Raw genomic sequence first — 17,079 nt, 5'->3', positions numbered from 1 at the left:
TTTCCTATTTCTTAATATCAGCTGTGACAATAAAACATTAACATATTGGAAGCGAGTGTGTTTATAAACAATATTAGTGGAATTATAGCCGGCAAGAAACGTATCATATAATCAAATAACACATCAGTATTTACATCTCATTAAGTGTTTGTTCTGTTTATCCAATTAGGTCTAGAATTTATCCCAGGGCGACCTGTCTACTAGATCCCTACTCTCAGTTTTCTGTCGGCTTCTATGCCATGGCTAAAACCTGCAAAATATCATAGGAAAAGCCTGATGAAAGGCTGATGAAATCCAGTGGACTTCTCTTTATTAATCGGGGTGCTGGGAAGGGGGTTTGGAATCTGTGACCACTCATTGTCTCTTTCATTCAAGGGTTCATAGAAAACACAGGTTTCATACCTCTAATACCCCTTTTCTATTACTTAAACTGCATGGGCTCAGTTTGGGTCTCCATTTTCACTCTGCTACGTAAATTTTCTGACTTTATATCTTAAACTTTCTTAAGTTTATGTATTTATTTTTGAGAGACAGAGACAGCATGAGCAGGGGAGGGGCAGAGAGAGAGGGAGAGAGAAAGAATCCCAAGCAGGCTCCATGCTATCAGCACAGAGCCCTAAGCGGGGCTTGAGCACAAAACCACGAGATCATGACGTGAGCCAAAACCAAGAGTTGGACAGTTAACTGACAGAGCCACCCAGGTGACCAACTGACTTTAGATTTTAAAGTCAAACTTTTTTCTTTCATCTCAAAACTTGGGTTTCCAAATGCTATTTGCCCTTCCCCACACGGTCCCAGAACAGCATTCCTCCCACTTTCCCTTCAGATGCCATTTTTCATCTGAACTTTGTATCCACCATGCACCACTTCCTGTTTCCATGTCTTCATTTTACATTCAATCTCTGATATTCGTTTGTGTCCTTCCTCTCATCCTACAAGAACTTCCATTCTATGACTCATACATATGAAATGTTAAAACACCTCAGGAGGGGGAGCTGTGTTATTTTTGTGTTCATATTTCATGGCTCCCCTCAGGATCGGCACAGAGAAAACATCCATGAATATGTGAGATTTGTTAAAAGAAACTTTGCTGATCACATCTGACTCTTTCCTTTCATACCTAAAAAAAAGTGGTGTCTTTGTAAAACCTCAAGCAGGAACTGTGGAAAACTATATAGGTTCCTCAAAAAAAAATTGAAATTAAAATTAGCATACAATACAGTAATGTCTCTACTGAGCTAGCCAATGAAAATGAACTCACTAACTAAAAGGGATACATGAACCCACATGTTTATTGCAGTATTATTTACAATAGCTGAGATATGGAAGCAACCTGTGTCCATCGACCGATGGATGGAGAAATGGTATGTGTGTATATATACATACACATACATATATATATACACATACACATATAAATAGTACTCAGCGATCAAAAAGAACAAAATCTGGTCATTTGCAAAGAGGTAGACGGAGCTAGAGTTTATATCCTAAACCAAATAAACCAGTGAAAGAAAAACACCACATGATTTCACACATATGTGAAATTTAAGAAACAAAACAAATGAACAAAGAAAAAAGGAAACAAAAACCAAGACTTTTAACTATAGAAAACAAACTGCTGATCAACAGAGGGGAGATGGGGGGTGGAGGAGATAGGTGAAATAGGTGATGGAGATTAAGAGTGTACTTATTGTGATGAACCTGGAGAAAGATAGAAAATTACTGAATCATTATATTGTACACCTGAACTAGCATAAAACTGTGAATTAATTATACTTTACCAAAGAAAAAAAAAAGGCTCAACCCAAATATTCAACTAAAACAGGTCTCTCCTGAGGTGGGTGGGAGGCTGGAGGAACAGATGATGGGTATTGGGAGGGCACTTGTGATGAGCACTGGGTGCTGTATAGGTGGAATCACTAAATTGTAGACCTGAAACAAATATTGCATGTAGGTTAACTGGAATTTAAATAAAATCTTAATAATAAAAATAAAAAAAATAAACAATGTCTCTCATGCACAGAAATGAATTCCTAGCTTCCAAACCAGTGGTCTTTTCCACGTTATTTTTCTTCCTGAATTCTCAGTGGCAGGTTAGTGCCCCCATGTCAGCGTTGCCCTTTGCCTTCCCAAAGACACCACCTAGCTGCCCTCCTGACCCCCCCACCCAGGGCACCCTCCCTGCTAGCTCTGTCCCCAGAGTGTTCTAACGGGCTCTCCTTTCTCCCCTTCCTCCTGTGTCACAAGGCTTCCCTTACCAATTTTTCATAGAAAACTAACAGCCTAGGTCTTCTGGCCCTCTCATCCTTTGCGCCTCAGATTTTAAATTTTAGCTAATTTTTCGGCATTTGTACTGACTTTGATAACAGTAACTTCCCATACCACATGTACACAAAATTGAATTTATTACGTTACCTCGTAAAACAAACGTTAACTCTTTCTTTCACAGACATGAACTTTTTATGTATATAGCGGTGTTATAAACTACTTCCTAGGGTCTTAAAAATGTTTGTTAAAATGAATTTATGAACTCTGGGGGTGAAATTAAAAACACAAATATTCATTTTCATTTCTAGTGTACATTTCATTACATGTGATTAAACATGTCTCGGACTTTGAAGGACAGAAAATTCATATAAAAGCCAGAAGCTTCTTTTGTACATTTCTTTGAGAATTTTGTAAACTAATTTAAATACAACATGATTTTTAAAGTAGGGAATGTTTCTTTCTCTCTTCACCTAAATAACACTGAGAATGTAATTATTCTTTACTTACAAGATTTCTCCCACTTGCCATGGGGATCATACAGGAGACACTCCTGTTCCTGTCCAAGGAGAATCATCCTATTTATATGACTGAGAAGAGAAACCTGCAGTGTGAAAGATGACAGGTCATTTCCCCAAAGAGCAATGATGAAATGTGTTGAGTCTGGGAAGACCTTAGGGATGCTGGGTTATCTCATTAGCAATTAAGGTATATTGTAAATTACCCAGGGAAAATAATTTTTAAAAAACCCCAGGAGTTTCCATAGTTAACTGACTCATTTTCAACTCTGCATGGAAATTACAACCATCATTTATTTGAAGTACTATTAATATAAGACCAAATGAATAACTATGCTTTGCAATTCAAAATACACTTCTGTGTCTGGTTTCATCAATGAAACACTTCTACTGATGGTGTTATTACTGCAGTTTCTGTGCAAGAAATTCATGTGTCCAGAACTTACAGATTGTCACAAGGCAACACAGGCAATGATGAGACATTTAACCCACATATAATCATGATTGTAAGTTTTATTTTTTCTGTCACATTTGCTTTTGTTTAACTTAAACTTTCAAATATATTTCAATAACAATGAAATTTCTGACTTCTACAAAGAAGGGCGCCTTTAGCAATAGTGCCCCTGACAGTTTGTCCTGGAGTCACAACCATGGATGGAAGAGGTGAGAGGTTATGGTGGTGATTATTTGATAGAGTTATGTTATGCCTAGAAGCCATAATTTGTTATTTAAACTTTGGCTTGTTATTCCCATTAAGGACACACTGACCAATTAACACTCCCTGGAAACTGACATTTTATAGATACGTAATCCCGCAAAATCTCAGCAGTTTTTATTGTTGAATAGCTTGGTAATAGGATCAGAGAGTGTAAGTCTTGTCAATGACCCTAAAGATTATTTATAAGGATAGGCCAAAACTCTAGCATTAGTGTTGTGAGAATCATTACTTCCTCTCCTCCCCTGAGAAATCACCTCAAAACAATAAGGATGATAATAAAGGGGAAATGCAGCTTTATTTAAGCAGCTGAGCTGTGAAACATGGATCCTAAAATAGAAAACTATTCCAGGGTTAGTGAAGGTCAGACAGTGGAATATGCAGAAGAAAGGATGCCTCCTACTTTGAGAAGCTGAAGGAGGTAAGCTAAGTTGGGGCCTCCTGAACATGAAGCAGGATGGAGCATATCAGGGGATGGTTCTTATATCCATCTGGACTTCTGGAAGAACCACACAGGACACCACTGAGACAGACCTTCTGAAGAATATTTTCTCTTGTTATGTATGTGGCAAGGAGAGGGACTGTGAACAGACGGTGAGCAGGAATTGTGAGTTCACATCACAACACGACAGCCTAAAATCTCCCTTATGTGTGTGACCCTGGGTCTGAAGGAACATTCTCAAGCTCAAAGCATAGACTTTGCTCCTTCCCAACACAAATATTCTGAAATGGGTGGTCCAGGAAAAAAAATTTCAGGTTGAATGTAGTAATAAGAAATGAGTTCCATATTTCTAAAATAATAATAATAATAATACCCAATGGGCATGAAAGGGTCAAGAGAGAAGCAAATAGCAGATGAGGAGGGGCACTCACCTCACTCACTATTTTTTTTAATGTTTATTTATTTTTGAAAGAGACCATGAATAGGGGAGGGGCAGAGAGAGAGGATGACACAGAATCTGAAGCAGGCTCCAGGCTCTGAGCTGTCAGCACAGAGCCCAACACAGTGCTCGAACGCACGAACTGCGAGATCCTGACCTGAGCTGAAATCAGACACTTAACCAATTGAGCCACCCAGGTCCCATCACTTCATTCCTTAAGTGTTACACACGGAAGATGAAGTTACAGGATCACATTTCACTTAAAAAGAAAAACATCAGGAAATAATTAGCTCTGTGGAACTAGAAGACAGCTCAGAAATATAAGAACTCATAAAATACATGGTGTAAGAGATGAGCAGTAATGGAGTTTAGCCGAGGGAACAAAAATGGGGAAGAAAACAACAGAAATGAAATAAAATTTTGAAACACAGAATATAGACTTGGCTGAATAAGTCTTACAGGAAAATGAGGTCAAGATTAAGAAGCTGAATAAAATTAAAATAAAATGAACAAGATGTTCAAAATATTAGCAAGAAAAATATGGTTATTAAAGTTTACCAAGGATATTATGTATATGTTCAATTGGAATTCATGTATAAATATCACTAAAACAGTGAAGCAAAGGAAAGATGTGTCTAGAAACTAAAAAAAGATCAGTGTTTTGAAGTTACTCAAATTCAATGAACTATTAGTTGATTAGGGAAAATTACCAGCCATCTACAAAAGAGATCCTATGGTATGTGGCAAGAAAAACATATCACGACCAAGTTGTACTTATTCCAGGAAAGCAAGGAAGCACTTAATGTTTAAAATCAGGTAATATGATTCACCACATAAGTGAATAAAATCAGATAAAAAAATCATATAGAAGATGGGGTGCCTAGGTGGCTCAGTTAGTTTGGCATCCAACTTTGGCTCAGGTCACAATCTCACGGTTTGTGAGTTCAAGCCCCGTGTCGGGCTCTGTGCTGACAGCTCAGAGCCTGGAGCCTGCTTTGGATTCTGTGTCTCCCTCTCTCTGTTCCTCCCCTGCTCCCACTCTGTCTCTCTCTCTCTCAAAAAAAAAAAAAAAAAAAAAAAAAGTTAAAAAAATCTTTTAATCATACAGAAGAAAATATGATAAAATTCAGCACCTTATAAAAATCTATTTTTTATATTACTCAGCAATCAAAAAGAGTGAAATCTTGCCATTTCCAACAACGTGAATGGAACTGGAGGGTATTATGCTAAGCGAAATAAGTCAGAGAAAGACAAATATCTTATGATTTCACTCATGTGGAATTTAAGAAACATAACAGATGAACGTGGGGGGAAGGGATGGAAAAATAAGATAAAAACAGAGGGAGACAAACCATAAGAAACTTAAATACAGAGAACAAAGAGGGTTGCCGGATGGGTGTGGGGTGGGAGTATGGGCTCAATGGGCGAAGGACAATAAGGAGGGCACTTGTGATGAGTACTAGGTGTGTATGTAAGTGATGAATCACTGAGTTCTTCTCCTGAAAGAAATACTATACTGTATGTTAACTAACTTGAATTTAAATAAATAAATTATTGAAAATATTTTTAAAAAAGAAAACAGGGCCACCTGGGTGGCTCAGTAGGTTGAGCGTCCGACTTCGGCTCAGGTCACGATCTCACGGTTTGTGAGTTTGAGCCCCACGTCTGGCTCTGTGCTGACAGCTCAGAGCCTGGAGCCCGCTTCTGCTTCTGTGTCTCCCTCTCTCTCTGCCCCTAACCCACTCGCATTCTGTCTCTGTCTCTCTCAGAAATAAATAAACATTAAAAGAAATTTAAAAAAAAAAGAAAGAAAACAGTCTTTAACACAAACCTGTAGCAAACCATTAAACTCAGAGGTGAAATAGGGGATGCCGTCCTCCCTGTCAGTGAGCAGGACAGTTTCTGACACTTCCAGCCAAAATTCTGCTGGGAACCCAGCCAGTACAGTAAGAGAAAAGAAAACTAAAAAGGGGGAGCAGAGTGCCTGAGTGGCTCAGTAGGTTGAGTGTCCAGCTTCAGCTCAGGTCATGATCTCTCACCATTTGTGGGTTCGAGCCCTGCGTGGGGCTCTGTGCTGACAGCTCAGAGCCTGGAGCCTGTTTCAGATTTTGTGTCTCCATCTCTCTCTGCCCCTCCCCCACTTGTGCTCTGTCTCTATCAAAAATAAATAAATGTAATAAAAAATTTTTGAAAAAAAAGAAAACTAAAAAGGAAGTTTCAGAAAGGAAGAAATAATTTGTCATTATTTTCAGATTGTGTGATAAAATACACAAAAATCTCTAAAAGGATATACAAATAAATTAGAATTAATAATTTGGCTAGCAAATTCATTGGATACCAGGTCAATATACCAAAAAAAAAACCCCACAAAACATATTTTTATACAGTGGCAACAACCAACTAAAAATTTTTTTAAACAAATACCATTTACTACCATTTACAACAGGATCAGAAACATTCAATGCCTAGCAATAAATCTTTGTAAAATGCATGCAGGGGCCCTCCAGAAAAACTGCACACATTAATGAGATAGAAGGAGGGGACGTCATGGTCATGGGCTAGAGGACCCTGCACTGAAAGATCACAATATCAATCTTGAGTTCTTTTAGATTATAGAAAATGAGGCAACTCCACTCACTTCATGAATCTAACATAACTTAGATACTAAAACCAGAAAAGAACTTTATAGAAATGGAAAATTACACGCCTATAGCACTTATGAGTTTTGGTAAAAAAAAAAAAACTGTCAACAAGAGTAACAAACTGAATGTATAAACTAAGATAATAATTCTGGTCCAAGTTAGGCCTACTCTGTGAAGGTAAAGTTTGTATAACCATAGAAATCATCAATAAATATAATTTACAACATAATAAAGCAAAGCCGAAAAAATCACATGGTCTTCACAACAGACACAGAAAAATACTTCATAAAATTTCATATTTATGACAAAAATAAAATAATCTTAGAATGTAAGGAGTGTAAAAAAATAACAGCTGATAAAAAGTGGCAAGATAAAACACATCACATTTATTATATAGTAATAGTGAAATAATCAAAACTCTCCCTTTGACATTAGGAACTATATAAGCAATGTCACACATACTACGTTCATCATTTGCAGGGCAAGATAGTACTATAAATTGAGTAGAAAAATTAAAATCACATAACTCGGAAAGGTACAAGTAAAACTTCACATAATATTGATGAATATTGGTGTATATACGGTCACTTTTTACACATAATAATGGTGTATATGTGGACAGTCTAAAATAATCTCTGGATAAATTAGGAGCCTCAGTAACTATGTTGGGTAAAATGTGAATACAGGGTCAATATTGAAATCAATTTTGCTTGAACAGCCATTGTTAAAAAACAAAATTAAAAATTTTAAAGATACAACCTGCAATAGAATAAAAACGCATCAAATATCTAGGAAAAAAATCATAAAAAGAGCTTTGGAATGTATACATGTGGATATTAATACATATGTAATTATAGGTTATTAAAAACTACAATCTTTATGAACAGGAGAGATAAATTATTACTTTCTATTCAGAATATCACAGTTGTGGAAATAAATGAAGTACTGAAATGCTTAGACATGCATAAATCATGAAAATGTGATGTTATTCATATGAAGGAAGTCAGGCACAACAGAATTTATTTACATAAAAAATTTTAAATATCCAATTATAGTATATTCCTGGGAGATGCATACCTAGGTAAATCATCCATAAAACAAAGGAAGACAATGGAATCCACACATTGAGAATCATGGTTCTTCCAGGGGAGGAGGGCAGGATTATAGGCAGGTATTAGACATGGAATGAATTGTTATAGCCATCTTTTTTAACCTCTTTGGTGTGAATGGGATTTTGTGACAGATGTGAGGACCCTGACATGATCGGAAATGGAGCCAGAGGAAGTGATACTGGATACTGAACCAGAAATAAAGAGAAAGTCATCAAAAAGTCTTAGCCTCAAGCTTCAGTCTGATAATACAGCTCTCAATGGTCTCTACATATCAATATTTATCTTTCTTCTTAAATATGGAAAGGATTACAGTTTGACCAAAATGATGGAGAAATAACTAAAAAACAAACAACATTGTAGCGAAAGGCAAATATGAGAGGTCACTTCAGTGGCCATGAATCACCTTCCGATGTGCTAGTTTTTCCCCAAGTTGAGAAAAGAGTATTTCTACTCTGCACACAGAGTAGGGAGTTAGTACAGTTCAAACAGGTGCTGTGGTAAGATCTCCATGCTGGCCCTAAAAATAATCAGTAAAAAAGACCAAGTGGGAAACTGAAAAGTGATAATATCTTAACAACAGTCACTGGAATGTGACATAACATGTTTTTCTTTTTGTGCTCAAAGAATTGGGTTGTTTGTTGAGTAATTATATAGACAGAGGAAGATGTCAGAGGAAAGACATTTTCAGTGTAATTAGCATCACCTCACTTTTAAGATAAGTGGTAGCTGTAGCTGGAACTCATGGTCTTCTTGGTTTATTAGTGGTCTCACAGTTGTCCTCGCACTGGAGATCACCCTATGTGGAGATATTCCTAGAATGCTGGAGGCGAAGACATCCCAAACCTGGGTGTGACGAGAACAGCTTTTAACCCCCTTGACATCCTGACAATATTTACTTAGCATAATGAAGGGAGAAGATTAGAGTTTAATTGATGAATGTCAATATAATTGGGACATGTGTCCTCTGAAAGAATCAGTGCATAATTTAATCAATCTCTAGTGTTGGCATCTCAGTTTAAGAATTTATTTTAAATATGGACTTTGGGGGCAACTGGGTGGCTCAGTCAGTGAAGCAACATACTCTGGATTTCAGGTTGGGTCATGATCCCAAGGTCATGAGATTGAGCCCTGCATCAGGCTCAGTGCTAACAGTGCAGATCCTGCTTGGGAGTCTCTTTCTCTCTCCCTCTCTCTGCCCCTACCCTGCTCATGCCTGTGCACATGCACACTCACTCTCTCTCAAAATAAACATTTTAACATAAATAAATATGGATTTCTGTACATTGGATTTTATCATAATTATTATCGTATGTATTTAGAGTACCCTCTGTCTCTCAGCTGATGACTACAAAATATCTTGTCTACATTTAATGGATGTCAGGTGAACATTTCCATATTGGAAATTGCTGGGAGTAAGAATCATTGTCCTGTTGTTTCCAAGGAACGTTTTTCTTTTCCAATCAGCCTCTTCATGGCCCCCTTGAACTCCTTATTCCTTAGTGTGTAGATCAGGGGGTTCAAGCTGGGAGTAACAATGGAATAAAAGATACTGAGAAGTTTACCTTCATCCTGAGATGGACTGTTTCCTGGCTGGATGTACATGTAGATAACAGTCCCATAGAAGATGGACACCACAATGAGGTGGGAGGAACAGGTCCCAAATGCTTTCTGTCTCCCTGCTGCAGATTTGATCTTCAACACAGCTACAGCAATGAAGCCATAAGAAACCAGAATGAGAAGAAGGGGAACAAGAACTATAATCAGGCACATAGCAAATGTGGTTTCCTCCATGGCTGTGGTGTCCACACACGCAATCTTGATCATTGCAGACATTTCACAAAAAAAGTGATCCAAATGGTGGTTCCCACATCGGGGAAGACTCATGGCATAGGGTGAAAGTATCATGCAATTAGTAACACCAACTCCCCAGGTCATGGCCACCAAGGTTCGACAGAGTTGGGGGTTCATAATGGTCATGTAGTGCAGAGGCTTGCAGACAGCATTGAATCGGTCATAAGACATCACAGCCAGAAGGATACATTCCACTGAGCACAGTACCATATCAATGAAAAGTTGAAGGACACAGCCACCAAACGTAATTCTCTTGTCTTTGCCCCAGATATTGGCCAACATCTGTGGGACTATATTTGTGGTATAACAGAGATCCAAGATGGCCAAATTCCTAAGGAAGAAGTACATGGGGGTCTGGAGATGGTCATCTAGGAAAGAAAGCAGGACGATGGCCATATTTCCCATCAAGGCAATGGTGTAGAAGAGAAAGACAACCCCAGAGATGATCATCTCCAGCTGTGGCTGCCCCTGGAATCCTAGGAGTGTAAATCCACCAAAGTGGCTGTCATTGACCATTGTTTTCTTTTTTGTCAATAGCAATTCTAAAGATGGAATAATCAATAATGAGTATATTCAAAACCCTTACAGCCAGGTTCAAATCAGGCATTACATTGATGATATGGATAAACGTTTTATTATAAAACATATCATTTTCATTGCTTCAGATAATGTAAATTTTTATTGGTTCAGATAATGTAAATTTTAAGCTCTGATGGACAATTGTAATGGGCTATTGTATAGTTTTCTTTTTTGAACATCAAACAAAATGTCCAAATGTGAATTATAATATAAAAATTTATTGATAAAACTAGTAATCTGTATCTCTACCACTAGAGTATATACAAGAGAACTCTGTTTGATTTAATGTCATTAAATGTCTTTTAATGTGGCTAGTTCTTTACTGGGGAATTTTCTTTGTGTCAATAATAGCAGCAGTGCATACTGAAGAATTTAAATCATTAACTTTATGTTTAATCTTTTAAAATACAATTATTTTAATTTTGATTCCACTAAGGAACAAAATCACATGAATATCAAATAGAACAGTAATTTCCAACCCTGTCTAAACAAAAAAAAATTTTTTGGAGATATTTTCAAATAAAGAGATTCCTTGATGCAGTCACTATGGAAAATAGGATGGAAGTTCCTCAAAAAATTAAAAAAGAAAACAACAACCATACGATCCAGCAATTCCGCTTTCGTGCATTTATCCAAAGTACATGAAAATGCTCACTCATTCACTGCAGCACTATTCACAACAGTCAAGTCATAGAAGCAAACTAAGTGTCCATTGATAGAGGAATGGATAAAGACACTGGTGCATAGACACAATGGAATACGTCAGTCCTAGAGAGGTGAGCACGGTGCCTACAGTCCATAATGCTACACTGCATACTTGAAAATTGCTGAGAGAGTAGGTCTTTAGAGTTCTCATCACAAGAAAAATACATAAAATACATTCTGTACAGAGATCTCTGTAATACTATTGGAAAAAATTCATAATCATCGACAGAGCCCTCCAAGTATTTGACTGTGGGTCTTGTTTGAGACTTGTATTTATCCTAGCATTAATTCTAAGCGGTCATATAATAACTAAACATTTATGATATTGGTTATGCCTTTAATATGTCACAATTCTTATGGAGTCTGACATGAGACTTTTAAATTATAAATGCTTGAAATGAAAAAAAAAAGTGCCCAGGCACTGCCCAAAGTCCCATGTGGGGTAAGTTTCCCGAGCGGAGAACCACTGGTCTAACCTGTGGCTGGTGTGAGCCTGAATCCCACTCTGTCCTTCCAGATTTTTATTCTCAAATTCTGCCATTTCCTTCTAAGAGTCAAATTTATCCCTTTGATTCAAATTTCTCTGTATTGCCACCTACCTTCTACCACTTATTTTTTCTCAGATCCAGAAATTGATTTATTTTATTACAAAAATTATTTGACCTCCTGTACTATTGACTCCATTATTTACAGTCTCCTAAAGTCTGGTTATTCATACTTTTATGTCTTTCTTGATTTTATACAGGTTTTCTACCACTCACTTATACTTTGGCTTTCGTCCATACAATGACTCACTCCTGGCACACTTCCAGTCAGAATTTTGAGCCACATGAAGCCGTGTTATTTCATAGCTGTATTCTCAGTGACTAACCCCAGGTTTAGGCACAGAGACTGGCAATACATAAAAGCCACAGTAACAGTAAATCTGTGTTCCTCACCCTTTGCCTTTATTAAACTCTGAAAGAGAAGTTTCTTCTTAAAATTACAAGCACAAACTTTCAAAAAAGCAATCTGGCTTCTCTCATGTACCATATATTAAAAATATCATCTTAAAGACAAAGTGGCCCTAATTTTTTTTAATGTTTCTTTATTTTTGAGAGAGTGAAACAGAGCAGGAGCCGGGGAGCGGCAGAGAGAGAGGGGGACACAGAATCCAAATCAAGCTCCAGGCTTTGAGCTGTCAGCACAGAGCCTGACATGGGCTCAAACCCACGAACTGGGAGATCATGACCTAAGCCAAAGTCTGAAACTTAATGGACTGAGCCACCCAGGCACCCACCAAAGTGGCCCTAATTTCTAAAACCAGTGTCTTTTCTCAATTATCTTAGCCACTTGGGTTTACCTTTGCCCTACAAAAACAGTAACCAAAACTTAACTTCTAAAATAACTCTACTCTCCTCCAAGATAGTACAACCCCTTTTCTTACCATTATCACTTTATCACTCTCTTTACCTCTTCCCTTCACTTCGTCTTCTCATCCATTTCTCCTTCCCTCCACCTGTGTTCACACCATCTTCTGCTTCTCTCCTGTTTCATGGATCTTCACTCCTGAGGTTTCACTTTCTCACTGGGGACTGATGATCGGCCGTGGGTCTCTGCTTGCCCAGCTCCCCCCAGCAGCAGATTCCACAGCCATACACAGGTTCACGTCATCACCAGGAGCAAATGTACAGCTAATGTCACGCATCATGGTTCTAACTGAGATCTTCATTTTCACTCTCCAACAAATCCACTGCCCCTTTCACTGTGGCACACACTTAGTTTATTAGACGTATGATCCCTAAAGTGCACCTAGTAGGCTCTTAATACATGCTTGTTAACACAGAAGGTGGCGTACAGACACAGGAGTAGAGAGGTAAAACCATTTCCACTTAACAGATAGTGACCTAGAGATTATTAGATGTCCTACATGGTAGAGAAAACTAGAACTAAAAGGTTATATGCAAATTATTTTGATGTTGAGGAACTTCTAGTAATACTACCCAAGACAACCTAATTTCTCGCCCACTTACCCTAATTCAGTTGAGTAAACTTTTCAGTGCTGGTAATTCAGGCAAGAAAAACTTAGAAGAGAAACTTTCTTTTTCTGAAGTACAAGATGAATATTCTTCTTTATAACTAAATAGAGCAGATATATCCCTAGACTATCTCCACTTTTGCCCAATTATCACCGTGACTTTTGTGCTGGCGGAAGGAGGCTGTGCTGCCTCTCACCACCCCATTCACTGGCCCGATTAATGAGGCACGTTCATGTCCTCCTGTGGAAAATAACCCAGCAAGGAGACACAGCTGTGCTATGAATGATAACTAAGTAGTTTTCCCCTAAGAGCAATGGTGTAACACCTGGGGATACTGAATCTCTCCTAAGCAATTTGTATTGATAATTGCTCAGAAACACAAAGTCAAAACAAAAACAATTCTCCCTGAAGGGAAGTTATCAATGTCCAAAGTCAGCTACTTTTCTTAATTTTAGACTGAGATTAAAATCATCATTACTATTACTTGTATTATATATCAGGCTAATATGAGTGAAAATAATTATAAGAGTTTTGTATTGTGCTTTGTTATACACAATCTGCAATACAATATAGTTCAATATACAATATACAACACATTTTTGCATATTACGTCTTAGTGATCCTTAAGGCCTTGAGTGGACATTATTACTCTTTTTATGTGGCTGTAAATTGTGTATCATACAAGTCTTGTGACAAGCACAGGATGACGAATAATAAACAAAACAGTGTGGTCTGCATCTTCTGAATCTACAATTTTTTTTTAATAGAACATATCTTCTTATAAATGATCTAAAGTTTTGAAATAAATTTAGTTGGCAAATACATTTATAATTTCAGCATGGAACATAAGTTAATGCCCCCTCAGCAATCTACCAAAAGAGTAAGAGGAGAAAGAAACGTAATGGGTATAAAAGTAACATGGAGGGATGCCTGGGTGGCTTAGTTGGTTAAGCATCCAAGTTCAGCTCAGGTCATGATCTCACAGTTTGTGGGTTCAAGCCCCACATCAGGCTCTGTGCTGACGGCTCAGAGCCTGGAGCCTGCTTTGGACTCTGTGCCTCTCTCTTCCCCTCCCTGCTCATGCTCTGTGTCTCTCAAAAATAAATAAAAGTTAAAAAATTTTTTTAACTAAATCACAGCAGTAATGACTTGATAGATGTAAACCTAGAAACATAGCTTAGAATTTAAAAATGTTGCCTCTTGATGCCTCTTGCACTGTTGGTGGGAATGCAAACTGGTGCAGCCGCTCTGGGGAAGAGTATGGAGGTTCCTCAAAAAGTTAAAAATAGAACCTCCCTAGGATCCAGCAATTGCACTACTAGGTATTCATACAAAAGGATAGAAAAATGCTGATTCATAGGGGCACCTGCACCCCAATGTTTATAGCAGCACTATCAATAGTCAAAATATGGAAAGAGCCCAAATGTCCATCAGCTGATGAATGGATAAAAAAATGTGGTATACACATATATGCACACACACACACACACACACACACACACACACACACACACAATGGAATATTACTCAGTGATCAAAAAGAGTGAAATCTTGCCATTTGCAATGATGTGGATGAAGCTAGAGAGTATAATGCTAAGTGAAATAAGTCAGTCAGAGAAAGACAAATGCCATACAATTTCACTCATGTGGAATTTAAGAAACACAACAGATGAGTGTACAGGAAGGGAGAAAAGAGAGAGGGAAATAAACCAAGACAGACTCTTAATGACAGATAACAGAGTTGATGGAGGGTGGGGGATGGGCTAGATGGGTGATGAGTATTAAGGAGGACACTTGTTGGGATGAGCACTGGGTGTCGTAGGTAAGTGACGAATTACTGTATTCTACTCCTGAATCCAATATTGCACAATACGTTAACCAAAATTTAAATAAAAGTTTGAAAATAAAAGGAAAAATAAATGTTGTGATTCATGTTATATAATGTAACCCCTTGTAACTACCACTAGACATGGGTTACAAAAAATATTTTGGCTAGTTTCCCTTGCTGGGAGATTTATTTTATAGGAACATAGAGCATCAGTTCACTAATGATCTTGGAGATTGATCATCAATGACAGCAAACATTTCAATGTTCTTATGGTTGAATAAAATGTCTTTCCTGTTCCCCTCTTAGAAAGAGACCCAAAACTAATAAGGAGAACAGAAGCACAATAATCTAAAATATACTTGAAAACCAGAATCATTAAATAATGGTCCCAGACACGAGAAGGACCAAAGCAAGGGCTTAAGATAGAGTATGTCCATCACTGCTGAGCTCAAAATGGACTGAAAAAGCCAGCTTCCTCCAAACAAGTGGCTGGCTTGAAGAAAAGACAGCCTCTTGTTTCAACAACAGGAATGGGGAATGAAGGCTGGCAATGTTAATCGTCCTGCATCTCTGTGTGGAGTCTCAGAAAAGCAGAAATAGGAGTCATGGAGATAACTTACTTTTGATTCTACAGAGTAAATTGCATAAAAAAATTAGGAGCCTGACTCTACAACAAGATAAACAGAGGCTTCCTTTTTTGTTATATTTTGAATTTTTAAATTCAGCATATCAATTTCTTTTTTTTATTTTTTTTTATTTTTTTTATTTTTTATTTTTTATTTTTTTTAATATATGAAATTTACTGTCAAATTGGTTTCCATACAACACCCAGTGCTCATCCCAAAAGGTGCCCTCCTCAATACCCATCACCCACCCTGCCCTCCCTCCCACCCTGCCCTCCCTCCCCCCCCCCCCATCAACCCTCAGTTTGTTCTCAGTTTTTAACAGTCTCTAATGCTTTGGCTCTCTCCCACTCTAACCTCTTTTTTTTTTTTTTTTTTCCTTCCCCTCCCCCATGGGTTTCTGTTATGTTTCTCAGGATCCACATAAGAGTGAAACCATATGGTATCTGTCTTTCTCTGTATGGCTTATTTCACTTAGCATCACACTCTCCAGTTCCATCCATGTTGCTACAAAAGGCCATATTTCATTTTTTCTCATTGCCACGTAGTATTCCATTGTGTATATAAACCACAATTTCTTTATCCATTCATCAGTTGATGGACATTTAGGCTCTTTCCATAATTTGGCTACTGTTGAGAGTGCCGCTATAAACATTGGGGTACAGGTGCCCCTATGCATCAGTACTCCTGTATCCCTTGGATAAATTCCTAGCAGTGCTATTGCTGGGTCATAGGGTAGGTCTATTTTTAATTTTCTGAGGAACCTCCACACTGCTTTCCAGAGCAGCTGCACCAATTTGCATTCCCACCAACAGTGCAAGAGGGTTCCTGTTTCTCCACATCCTCTCCAGCATCTATAGTCTCCTGATTTCTTCATTTTGGCCACTCTGACTGGCGTGAGGTGGTATCTGAGTGTGGTTTTGATTTGTATTTCCCTGATAAGGAGCGACGTTGAACATCTTTTCATGTGCCTGTTGGCCATCCGGATGTCTTCTTTAGAGAAGTGTCTATTCATGTTTTCTGCCCATTTCTTCACTGGGTTATTTGTTTTTCGGGTGTGGAGTTTGATGAGCTCTTTATAGATTTTGGATACTAGCCCTTTGTCCGATGTGTCATTTGCAAATATCTTTTCCCATTCCGTTGGTTGCCTTTTAGTTTTGTTGGTTGTTTCCTTTGCTGTGCAGAAGCTTTTTATCTTCATAAGGTCCCAGTAATTCACTTTTGCTTTTAATTCCCTTGCCTTTGGGGATGTGCCGAGTAAGAGATTGCTACGGCTGAGGTCAGAGAGGTCTTTTCCTGCTTTCTCCTCTAAGGTTTTGATGGTTTCCTGTCGCACATT

The 17,079-nt window shown here is 37.9% G+C and overlaps 1 protein-coding gene across 1 annotated transcript; it reads right to left on the bottom strand.

The window, feature by feature from the left end:
• Positions 1-8,538: 8,538 nt before the first annotated feature.
• Positions 8,539-10,503, bottom strand: LOC109260181 (olfactory receptor 2W1-like). The gene has a single exon (XM_019438209.2). It carries the CDS (start codon positions 10,501-10,503, stop codon positions 9,556-9,558), a length of 948 nt encoding a protein of 315 aa, XP_019293754.1. The 3' UTR covers positions 8,539-9,555.
• Positions 10,504-17,079: the final 6,576 nt, after the last annotated feature.

This window comes from Panthera pardus, unplaced genomic scaffold (genome assembly GCF_024362965.1).
Source record: "Panthera pardus isolate Hobbes unplaced genomic scaffold, ASM2436296v1 HiC_scaffold_17, whole genome shotgun sequence".
Taxonomy (NCBI): Eukaryota; Metazoa; Chordata; class Mammalia; order Carnivora; family Felidae; genus Panthera; species Panthera pardus.
Note: the sequence above shows the minus strand (reverse complement) of the source record. Positions and strands in the feature narration are given on the sequence as shown.